Source organism: Pinus tabuliformis, chromosome 3_1 (assembly GCF_031772625.1).
Source record: "Pinus tabuliformis cultivar Carrire ecotype Pingquan chromosome 3_1, CPIR1, whole genome shotgun sequence".
NCBI lineage: Eukaryota > Viridiplantae > Streptophyta > Pinopsida > Pinales > Pinaceae > Pinus > Pinus tabuliformis.
In genome coordinates, this window is record NC_142301.1 from 911,930,313 (window position 1) to 911,942,294 (window position 11,982).

Consider the following 11,982-nt stretch of genomic DNA (forward strand, 5'->3'; position numbering starts at 1 on the left):
AAAACTTTAGATAGTCATTAAAGCTGCACTTTTCAAAAACGAATAAAATTACAAAGCAAAAACTTTAGACAGTCATTAAAGCTGCACTTTTCAAAAAGGAAAAAATTTACAGTAGACTTGCCTCTCCTAAATTGTTTGTTGTAAACACTTTTCACTAACTTTGACTGAACCAGCCATCAACTTTAAGTGCATCAATTTTTACTTGTTTGCCACGTTGCCACGTCACCCATTACTTGGTAACACATCTATCAAATCATCACATGCCTTGTGTGGGCGCATCACTTTTTTTATATTTCTAGTGCAACTCATCACATGTGTTTGTGTTTGGGGATCTCTTTTGCTATTTGTGTCATGTCTTCACATGTTTTGAGACTTTGGATATATTTTGCCATTTTTGGCACGACGTACAAAGTTACAATCTGCTTCAATGGATTCTTCATCACCCCTAACATTATTTTAATGATGAGAACCTCATCCATATAGCGGAGAATATGCTCTTCCAGATGCTTACAGCCAACTGGTGGGCCAGGGTATTGATATTTTTATGTTGGGCCAAACGACATCCTTATCCTCCCGATCGATCGTGGAGGAACAATGTCTCGGGAAGCGGGCCGAGTATGAGCGCCATCACACGGTAATCCGGCTTAGTATGGGCGCCCTCACATGGAGAAGGTGAGCCAGTGACGGCCCGTGAGGCCTTTGTCTCTGCCCTTTCTATTTTTTATATTATTTTCATCATGTGGTCGGCAGGAAGGCTCTGGATCGAAGACTCTGGATGAGGAAAAACTGAAGTCTGATGAGGGCGGCATGGACCCGCCGGATTCCTTACGGCGACATAATGATATATGGACGGTGCCGACCACACAGAGTGGCACTGACAACTGAACTGACCGGTCACCATCTGAGCGCGGGAGTTCTGCAACCGGAGGCACTCAGGCGCTAATATAAATAAATTGGTCATGAATTTTACGGAAAGAAGAAAGCGAGCGTCGTCCAGAGGTGGAGTGTTCGATTCCCTTTGGCTAAAGAATTGTGCACATATTTGTTGGTAACAATGCCGTTCCGGAACATTGCGATCGGGAGGCCAGAGGAAGCCACCCACCCGGCTGCTCTGAAGGCCGCCCTGGCGGAATTTATTTCGACGCTCATCTTCGTTTTCGCCGGGGAAGGATCCGGCATGGCTTTCGGTAAGTAAAATTTGGTTAGAGATGCATGAGATTTTCTTAGGTAACTAGGCCGGGCCACCCCAATTTTGATTGGAAGAATGATTTGAATATTAATGAGATGTTATTAGTGAGTTAAATTTTTGGTAAATAAAATTTGGTTTAAAGATAGTTTTTTTGCTTTTGAATGGAAAAATGATTTAAATATTAATAAAATGCTATCACCAAAACTGTACAAAACTAGATAAAATTTGAATGCCGGTTACCGTTGTTAATTTCAAAGGGTGTGAATTTGTTGTAGCCAAGCTTACGAGTGACGCTTCGACGACACCGGCTGGATTGGTAGCCGTAGCTCTGGCACATGCTCTAGGGCTCTTTGTGGCAGTGGCCGTGGGGGCCAACATATCTGGTGGCCACGTTAACCCTGCGGTCACTTTCGGTGCGCTCGTAGGAGGTCACATCACACTACTAAGGGGCATTCTCTACTGGATTGCGCAGCTCCTTGGTGCCACCGTTGCTTGCTTGTTGCTCAAGTACACAACCGGCGGCCTGGTCAGCCAATTCTCTGACTCCAGTCGTAGCTTAAGCTCTTTTTGCTTTTCTTGTTTATGTTTTGGTTTCTTAATTGTGATCGTGGCGTGGTGCAGACAACGTCGGCGTTCTCGTTGTCTTCCGGCGTGGGAGTGGGCAATGCTGTGGTGTTCGAGATTGTGATGAAGTTCGGACTGGTGTATACCGTATACGCAACGGCGGTTGACCCGAAGAAGGGCACCTTGGGCACCATTGCCCCGATCTGCATTGGTTTCATCGTGGGCGCCAACATATTGGCCGGCGGTGCCTTCGATGGCGCTTCGATGAACCCGGCCAGGGCATTCGGGCCGGCGCTGGTGAGCTGGACTTGGGAGCACCACTGGATCTATTGGGTTGGTCCTCTTGTGGGTGGAGGCCTTGCTGGCGTTATCTACGAGCTTTTTATGATCTCCGAGCCAACGCACGAACGGTTGTCCTCGGAGGACTACTGAGTTGGATAGGAACAGTCATGTAATAAAGTGGCTTCTGTGTGTCGTGGCAAATTGGTTTGTTAGCGTCGTGGGCTTTGGTTAGCCACGCCGATGCCATGAACAGTCGGCCCTCATCATGCATGTCAGTTTGTGTGCCGTGTGTGTTGTTGACGGATTTGTCTATTGATTACAATTGATATGGATTTTAATGTATTCATTTTCTTTTTCATATTGTCGTAAGTGTTGAGCTAAGTATCGGAAGTTCGGAACATTAGCGTCATATCAGTGACCAGAAACTTCAAGAAATTGAACAATAATTGTGCATAGTGGTTCCCCCACTACGGTATGGCAAATAGCTTTAACAATAATTGCTCTGAGTGCGCATTTATTAGCTTGTGTGGTGATTAAAGAAAAAAATTAAAAACAGTACAGTCAACGTCCTCTCATTTTTCTATACACGTAGTTGGAGTTTGCTAACGAAGGCTATTTAGCAATTTCATATATATATAATTAGATTTCGAATAAAACTATTAAAAAATCCGTGCAAAAAGTAAAAAAGCCATCCCTGTTCACCACTATTTCATTTGAATTATAATTCCATTTAAAATGAAAATGGACTCTTATTACTGGATATATATCGAGTCACCAATTAAGATATATTCATCGCTATTATCAAAACAACCTTTTTTCCAGTAAGGAAAAAAGCAAAAGAAACCGTATATATCACTGATATTGTATATTGTCAATACCATCATAGTTTATTCCTTGTACCGTCACAATAACAGTTCAATCATTTTTTCAGATATATATTTGATTCATCTAAGTTATGTGATTATGTACCCTGAGGTGGATAAAACAGAAATGATTGTACCAAATATGATTTCTTTTTGATAAAAAATCGATATCCTTCATATATCTACACATCTACATGTAATGTATACAATGTACACAAAGCAAAATAACAGTCACAAAATATCTTCCATATATCTACATGTGATGTATACAAAAAAACAAAATAACAGTCACAAAGCCGCCATTATATCAAAAATCAAATATTTGTATTTAAGATCTCATGTAAGTGTTGAAGTTATCCCGGAAATGGAAGTATCTCTGCATTTTTATTTCAATATGCATTACCATGAGATTATCCTGTAGCCCCATCTTGGACATGTGGTCCCTGTTTTGGTTATATTCCAGTCCTATATGTTGCATTGTTGAGTTTTTGAAAGAGGCCCAAAGATTCTCAATCTATTTGAGCCATCCATGTAGCATTGGTTGATATATTTTTGTGCTGTCCATTACACGTTTAATGATGGTTAGAAAATCACCAAAAATGTGGATAGAGGAAATGTTCAAAAATGATGAAAACAAAAGCAAACCCTATAGGGCCATTGCCATATTTGTGCCCCTACCAGCAACCCAATGGACCCATTATTCTTGTTTTTTTGTTATTATGATCCAAAACCCACACCGACAAATGCCCCTTTGTGCAACACCATAAAAAAAACCAGTTGAATACTCAATCCCAGGGCCAGTCCTCCTGCTTATAGTCTTCTTAGGGCCACTATCATGTTGATTTCCAAAGGAATACCATCTTATAATACAAGCCATCACATGCGTATCATTTTCCTTATAGTCCTCAAATATAATTCTATTGCGCCTTCGCCATATGTCCCAAAATAAGGCAAGCGGAATTGTCCGCCATGTGGATTTTTGTTTACTCCACCAATTCAAGCAATCATTGATATTATCATATTGGTTGTATGGAAAACCAATATAACTAGCAATATAACTCCAGAACTATACAATTATAGGGCACTTTAAAAAAAGATGTACATTGTCCTCCTCTGCATTCCTGCACAATGAACATAACCCCGACCCCTGCCAGTTCCTCTTTTGAAGGTTTTCCCATGTTAAATTCTTGTTTTTCCAAACAAGCTAGAGAAATAATATTATCTTAATGGGAATCTTAGTTTTCCAAAATTTATAAAACCAACATACCTTTGTGTTGTGCACCTCCTAGTAGCATAGAGTATTATAAACATCTGCCACCACTAAGCTTCCTTCCTTCATCTTGCCAGCCCATGTAATCTGATCTCCACCCGCATCTTGGGTGACTCTAACTTATTTCATTGTTGCTGATTTGCTCCCATTCTTGTGCCATCTGGCCCTCCAGGCCCAAATCCCTCGATCTTTTCCATATTGGAATATAACCATGCCATTCACGAATGACTTGGTTCCAAAAGAAGATACCATGACTATTAATACATTGTATTAGGCCTTATGATATGCTTATGTCCCTTCCCATTCCAAGAATATGGTCCAGTCCTATCATGACCTGGTGCCCTGACCCAAGTATCCAACACAGGTTCTACAAAAAACATTTTTTGATTTTGTTCAAACTGAGCCATATGGCCGATCCCGAGGTAGTCCCAATGGACCCTCTGCGCATCCAAACAGTGAACCCTTTGTCTTTTAGGTACTTATATCTTATAATATTACCCCATATGCCGACCCCAAATAAACCTCTCCACAATGTCTTCTGCAACAATGCCCATCCAAAACGCCTCAGGTTCAAGATACCCCAGCCACCTAGTGGCTTTGGCATAGAAATATAATCCAACTTAACTAGATGGTATTTGTTTGTGTGGGTCGCTCCAGACTAGATATATTAAGCTACTATTCGGTTCAAATACTTGATAATAGTGCGTGGGAGATAATATAAATGGGCCCAGTATACTCCCAGTTGAGTGATCACTGATTGGGTGAGAGTAATACGACCCCCCCAGTGATAAGCATATGAATTTCCACCCAGTGATCCTTTTATAAAATCTATCCACTAGCCACATCCAGTCATTAATTCTATACTGGCATGGCTTGATATGATAACCCAGGTATTTCATGCCCCCCGCCAATGTTTCGGTCCCCACCCCAAAAAGTCTATGAATGTATGCAATTTCTTCCATATCACATGTGCCATATAAAATGATAGACTTTTGTAGATTCATGATAAGGCTCGTGGCATTTCCAAATTTTGCAAAGATATGAAATAAATCTAGCCATGCAAACCTATTGATCATCCAATAATTAAGACATTGACAACAAAGAAACTATGTGAAATCTGGATATCACGTCCCAAGACTAGCGCACCAAAATTACCCTCCTCCATAGTTTTTTTGATATGTAAGCTGAGTCCATCCATTGCCAATATAAATAATAATGGTGAAAGTGAGCACCCTTTTCTGAGTCCCCGCCCAACCCCAAAAAAACATGTGGGGTATCCATTAATAACAACAACATATCTTACATTCGTGATACAAGCCATGATCCACTAAACACACCTGGCTTGGACACCAATTTTATGTAGAACCATCCTCAAATATCCCCAATCAAGGCAGTCATATGCCTTCTGTAAATCGACCTTCATAACATCAACATTTAATTTTTTAACATGGATCGAATGTATGCATTCCTGTGCAATAGCCACCGCATCATGAATTTGTCTGTTCTGTAAGAACCCGAATTGCTTAGGAGATATGAACCTAGATAGAGTGAGCTTAATCCTGGTTGCAATAGTCTTAGAAATAATCTTATATATAAGATTACAAAGAGAAATGGGTTAATAATCCAAGAAAGAATCAGAGGAAACCCTCTTCAGGATGAGAGCAATGTAGGTTGAATTTATATGAGGATGAATATAGCCCCTGATTCTCGATTCTTCCACCATATCAAGAAGACCCCCCTGAAATATGTCAAAGAAATGTGTGAACAGTTCGACCGTCCAACCATCTGGTCCCGGGCTCTTGTTGCCTTTTAATGTTTTAAGCACCCCCAGAATTTCTTCCCCTGTGACCACCTTGTATAGGGTCGTGTTTGCTTCCTCATCAAACATATTGGGATATACATCCACCCCCCCAAATCTGATCCTCCGCACAGTCCAACTCCCTGTGGCGATAAGCCTGTTCAAAATGTTGTACCTCTGCTTTATATATATCCTGTTGTGTCTGAACCCGATTCCCTTTTGCTTGAGAAATCTCCCATATGGAGATTATTTTCCTTCTATGATTAGCAAACTAGTGAAAATTTTTGGTGTTTCTATCCCCTTCCCGAATCCATATGGCCCTACTCTTTAGGCGCCATGTCGTCTCCCTATTATAAATTTGTTTCTTTGATAAAATAAATTGTCAGTCAAACCAAAACTACTATAATTCAATCTTGGAATATATATATATATATATATATATATATATATATATATATATATATATATATAATTTCAATTTGGCTTACAATCATCTATTTAATAAATATTATTATTATTATTTAAATTTGGTTTACAATTATATATTTAATAAATATTATAAAATAATTAATTCATTTTTAATTGGTATAGTTTAAAATGACTTTTTTTTAGGGCACAAGAAAAAATGTCTCGAAAAAAGACATTTCATCTTTTAGTTAGACATTTTATCTATGACGAGATTTTATTATAAAAAATTTAACTGGTTAAAAAAAGGAGATAAAGTCGTATGTTTAGAAAAGAAAAAAGTTCGTAGGGACTTGGATAGACGGGTGCTTTATTGAGGCACTCTTAGATAAGTCACCATTTCAATTTACCACTTTATTCTACTGTTATTCTTGGACATAATCATGATATAGCCTCACTATTACTTATCTTACAAAAAAAAAATCTATAAAATCAATTTGAAACAATTATTTATATATATAAGTAATTATATGAAAATTATTTTATCATTTTTAAAATTTATTTAATATAATTTTTTTTTTTTTTCCACAGTAAATTTGAATTTATATTTTTATTAATCTTAAATAACATAAAAGATTAATTTATATATATATAAAATCCAAACATAAAAAATTAATTTATTAATTATATAAATAAATAAATAAATAATTTATAAAAAATTAATGATATTTAATTCTTTCTCTTTAAGAAATAATAATTTTATAATTTCCCTTCCCAAAAAATAACAAAATGACATTCTTTACCTGATGTTTTAAGCCTTTCTTATTAATTGTTTTGAATATTAAAAAGCGTTTAAAAAAATATTGATATGAAATTGATATCTTTCACATTTTTATCATATAAGATAGGAAGAAGGTATATCTTTTCATACTATGGATATGATTTTAACATTAAAAATAAAACATGTATAAAGAAAAACTCCACTTATCTTATTTAGAAAATGTATATTTTTTCATACTACACATATGATTTTAACATTAAAAATAAAACAGGTAATATTGTTAAGATTAATAATAATTGTTTTGTTTAGAGATAAGAATTTTTTTACATATAAATGTATTTTATTCTTGCCATTTTTTCACGAAAATGAGAGTAATAATATTTCAAAATTCCTTTTGTCTTATATTTTGTTATTATCTAACTACTATATTGGATAAAAGTTTAAGCTTTTAATAGATCACTTTCTTTTACATTTCTCTCTACATACACATGATGAAGAGTAAGATGGTTGAAAATCACTCAATCTTTTTTTCAAGACAAAATTTAGAAACACAGTGTGACATGATTGTTCAAGAACACTCTCAAACTTTTGATCTCTTCTAACACAACATCTTTGTTCATCTTTTACCTTTGTGATGTCTATGTGAGAATCAACAAACACCTAATATGTTAATTCTTTTTCATTGCTAGTAATAATACTACTTTTAATGACATCAATTATGTATAATTATTTTACATTTCTCCCCATCTTACTTTAAACTTTAATAGAATTATCTTAAAAAAATTTCCCTTCCATTCCACATATATAATTCATTTATAACATTTCATTAAAAATTAATAATTTGAATTTGTTCATTGAGATTGGACAAACTGTCAGGCCAGGGTAACTCCAGCAATTAATGAGCGCAAGACAGAACTGGTTATCTTATTCATTAGCCAACTATTATTTATACATACACAAAACGGATCAGTTCATCTTCTAGATGACTGTCCAGCTTCACCTCATCCGTTTCGGATTAGGTGTCAACATTCCCCCCCTTAATCTGAAGGGATGTTGGTGAGTCCAAGCATCGTTCTGAATCTTTCAAGCTTTTCTCTTCCAAGCGCTTTGGTGAAGATGTCTGCAATTTGCTCGTTTGTGGAACAATGACGGAGATGGATTGTTTTGGCCTCAACATGATGTCGGATCAGATGATATTTAGTATTGATGTGCTTAGTGCGATCATGGAACTTTGGGTTCTTGGCCAACTTTATTGCAGATGTGTTATCAATCATGAGTGGAGTAGATTGTATTTGTTTTACTTGCAAATCTTCAAGAATTTTCCTGAGCCACACAATTTCTTTCGTTGCTTCAGCTGCTGCCACGTATTCTGCTTCTGTTGTGGAATCTGCTGGTACTGATTGTTTGCGTGATCTCCAGGAGACAGCTCCTGATCCAAGGCTCATAGCATATCCTGAAGTAGATACCCCAGTTTCTTTGTCTCCATCGAAGTCTGAATCAGAGTATCCAATCAAGTTGAAGTCGTCCACCTGTGTATACTTGATTCCAAGGTCTTGAGTTCCCTTCAAGTACCTTAGAACTCTTTTTGCAGCAGACCAATGTCCCTCACAAGGCTTTTGCATAAACCTGGAGAGGATTCCAACAGCAAATGAAATGTCTGGTCTGGTAGTAGTGAGGTAGATGAGACTTCCTACAAGCTGTCTATACTTTGTTGCATCCTCAAACTCCTTTCCTTCAATAGATGTGAGCTTCAAGTTTTGTTCCATTGGAGTAGAAAGGGGATTGCACTCTGTCATGCCAAATCTGTTTAACAAATCTCCAATGTATTTCTTTTGAGAAAGAAATATGGACTTTGGATGTTGGGTTACTTCAATGCCAAGATAGTAATGAACATAGCCCAAATCAGTCATTTCAAAAAAATTTCCTAATTCTTTCTTTATGGATGCAATATAGCTTTCATTGTTCCCTGTCATTAAAAGATCATCTACATATACCACAAGATATACAATTGTTTTGCCAACTTTCTTGACAAATAAAGTTGCATCATCAAGATCAAAATGTTTGAAGTTGAGTTTTAGAAGATGCTCAGTTAGTTTTTCATACCAGGCTCGTGGTGCTTGTTTGAGGCCATACAAGGACTTCACAAGTTTTCATACTTTGTGTTCATGTCCTTTCACAGCAAATCCTTCAGGCTGGGACATAAAAACATTCTCTTTTAGATCTCCATTCAAGAATGCAGTTTTTACATCCATTTGATGGACTTTCCAACCGTTCTGAGCAGCTAGTGCAAAGAGTGTCCGGATGGTGGCCCATTTTGCTGTGGGAGCAAAAGTTTCCTCATAATCGACCCCTTCCTTCTGTGCAAAACCTTTTGCCACAAGCCTAGCTTTGTGCTTGTCAAGTGAGCCATCAGCTTTGTACTTGTTCTTGTAGACCCACTTGCAGCCAATTGGTTTGGTTCCAAATGGAGGATCAACCAGCTTCCAAGTGCCATTCTTTATGAGGGCATCATACTCCTTCTGCATCGCTTCTTTCCATTCATCATGAGAAGCAGCTTCTTTGAAGGAAGTTGGTTCAAAATCTGTAGACAAGTTCAATTCACAATCATAAGTAACATCCATATCAACAGGTGAATTAGAGTTATCTACATCACCTCCATCTTGTCGGTTTGTATTTCTGGTTCCTGTTTTTCCAATTTCATCAGGATGAACACTTTCAAGTGTCTTTGTTAGCCATTTTGGGGGACCTTTCTGAGATGGTCCAGGCTGTTCTGTTGATTGAGTTCGGACTGAATCAAGATTAAGTCTCCCAATTCTATCAATTACATCACTTAAAGCATCATCCGTTGTTGGAGTGTCATGCAGGGGAGATTGTTCTTCAGAAGGAGATTCCACATGTTGATCTAGTATAGGAATCCCCCCTTCAAGATGTGGAATCTGATTATCAAACTCTTGGAATGATTTCGGTTTTGTGAATCTATCCAAGCGATCAAGTTGCCGCTCAACAACACTGTCAGATTTGGATGATTCAAGAAAAATGACATCTCTAGATAAAACAAACTTTTTATTTACTTCATCATAAAGGCGATATGCTTTAGATGTGTTTGAATACCCCAGGAAGATACACTTACGACTTCTAGCACCAAGTTTGTTTCTATGTACCTTTGGTATTAAAGTATAACAGGTGGAACCAAATATCCTGAGATGTTTTACCGAAGGAACATGTCCATACCACAATTCATAAGGAGTCTTGTTTCTTATAGCACTAGATGGACATCTATTCTTTATATATGCAGCACATAGAACAGCATCAGCCCAAAACATTGTCTTTACATTTTTGAAGAAAAGCATGGATCGTACCATATTCAAAATTGTTCTGTTCATTCTTTCAGCTACACCATTCTGTTGAGGATTATAAGGCACAGTTGTTTGATGTTTAATCCCATGTTGGCGAAGATAGTGTTCAAATTCATTTGATGTATATTCTTTTCCATTATCAGTGCGAATAGACCCAATATGAGATTGTGCATCATTTTCAATCCATTTATGAAAATTCTTGAATGTTTGAAAAGCATCAGATTTGTTCTTCAATAAGTAAACCCAACACATTCTGGTGTAATCATCAATAAATGTCATGATATACTTATTTCCATTTGCAGAAGGAACAGGCATTGGACCACATAAATCTGAATGAATAAGTTCAAGCTTCCTATGTGCTCTTGAATGTGAATCATGAAAGAACTGTTTGCTATGCTTTCCTAGAATGCAAGCATCACATTGTTTATGTTTTCTAGGAATTGTAGGCAAACCAGCAACACCATTTTTCTTCAACAAGCGGAGACTATCATAGTTTAAATGTCCAAATCTAGCATGCCATAATAAACTTGATGGAAGTGTACCTTCATCATGATGAGAAATATATGAAAAATGCTGTGCATGAGCAGAGGTTCCTTGCAGTTTAAGAAGTCTTTCTTCTTTTATACCCCTCATGACATGTGAATGGTTAGATGCCTTTCTTACCTCAAGCTTTCCATCAAACATATGAATGGAGTGACCTTGCTGGCGGATGTGGACCAGGGACAGCAAGTTTCTCTTGAGTCGTGGGAGATATAGAACATGATCCAGAAGAAAGTCTGGAAGACCAGGCAGTTTAAGCCTGACTGTGCCAAGCCCTGATGGCTTGATTTTTGACTGATCTGCAAAGTATACTGCTCCATCAACATTATCAGTGAAATCTTCAAAAAAATCTTTCCTATGAGTCATATGACAGGTTGCTCCTGAATCAAGCAACCGGTCATTTTTTGAAGAAGTAAGTGAAGCATTAAATAGATCTTCATTTACTCCAATGTTACATTGTGCCTCAATATAGTGAGCGGATTTAGGTTCTTTACCTTTGTCTGTGTCATCAGTTTTACCTTTCTGCTGATTTCTTCTCTGCTCAATCTTTTCCCATGGTAGCTTGCATGTAGAAGCATCATGAGATCCATTTTGTTTGCAGCGAATGCAATGTAAGTCTGCCTTTTCTTCTTGAGGGTGTCTGCCCCCCTTGCCTCTGAAATATCTTCTTCTTTCTCTTGAATGCATACTGTAACAAAATATCTCTGCTGATAAAAAAACTTCTGTTGATAGAAAAAAATTTTGCTGAGAAAAAAAATCCTTATATCATAGCCTTATGCATTTTATTTTTCTTCTAACATTTGCATTAGCATCACCATTTCTTATATCACTGCCACACTACTGTGTTTTGAGAAAAAAAATGTGCTAAGGGATCTCTTCAACATATATCACTGTAAAAACTGTTAAGAAAATAGCGCAATATATAAAACTCCGC

At 37.2% G+C, this 11,982-nt stretch overlaps 1 protein-coding gene across 1 annotated transcript; it reads left to right on the plus strand.

The window, feature by feature from the left end:
- Positions 1-633: 633 nt before the first annotated feature.
- On the plus strand, positions 634-2,393 carry LOC149190615 (aquaporin TIP1-1-like). Its single transcript, XM_089412217.1, has 3 exons — positions 634-1,187; positions 1,465-1,715; positions 1,811-2,393. Exons 1-3 carry the CDS (start codon positions 1,055-1,057, stop codon positions 2,183-2,185), a joined length of 759 nt encoding a protein of 252 aa, XP_089268343.1. The 5' UTR covers positions 634-1,054; the 3' UTR covers positions 2,186-2,393.
- Positions 2,394-11,982: the final 9,589 nt, after the last annotated feature.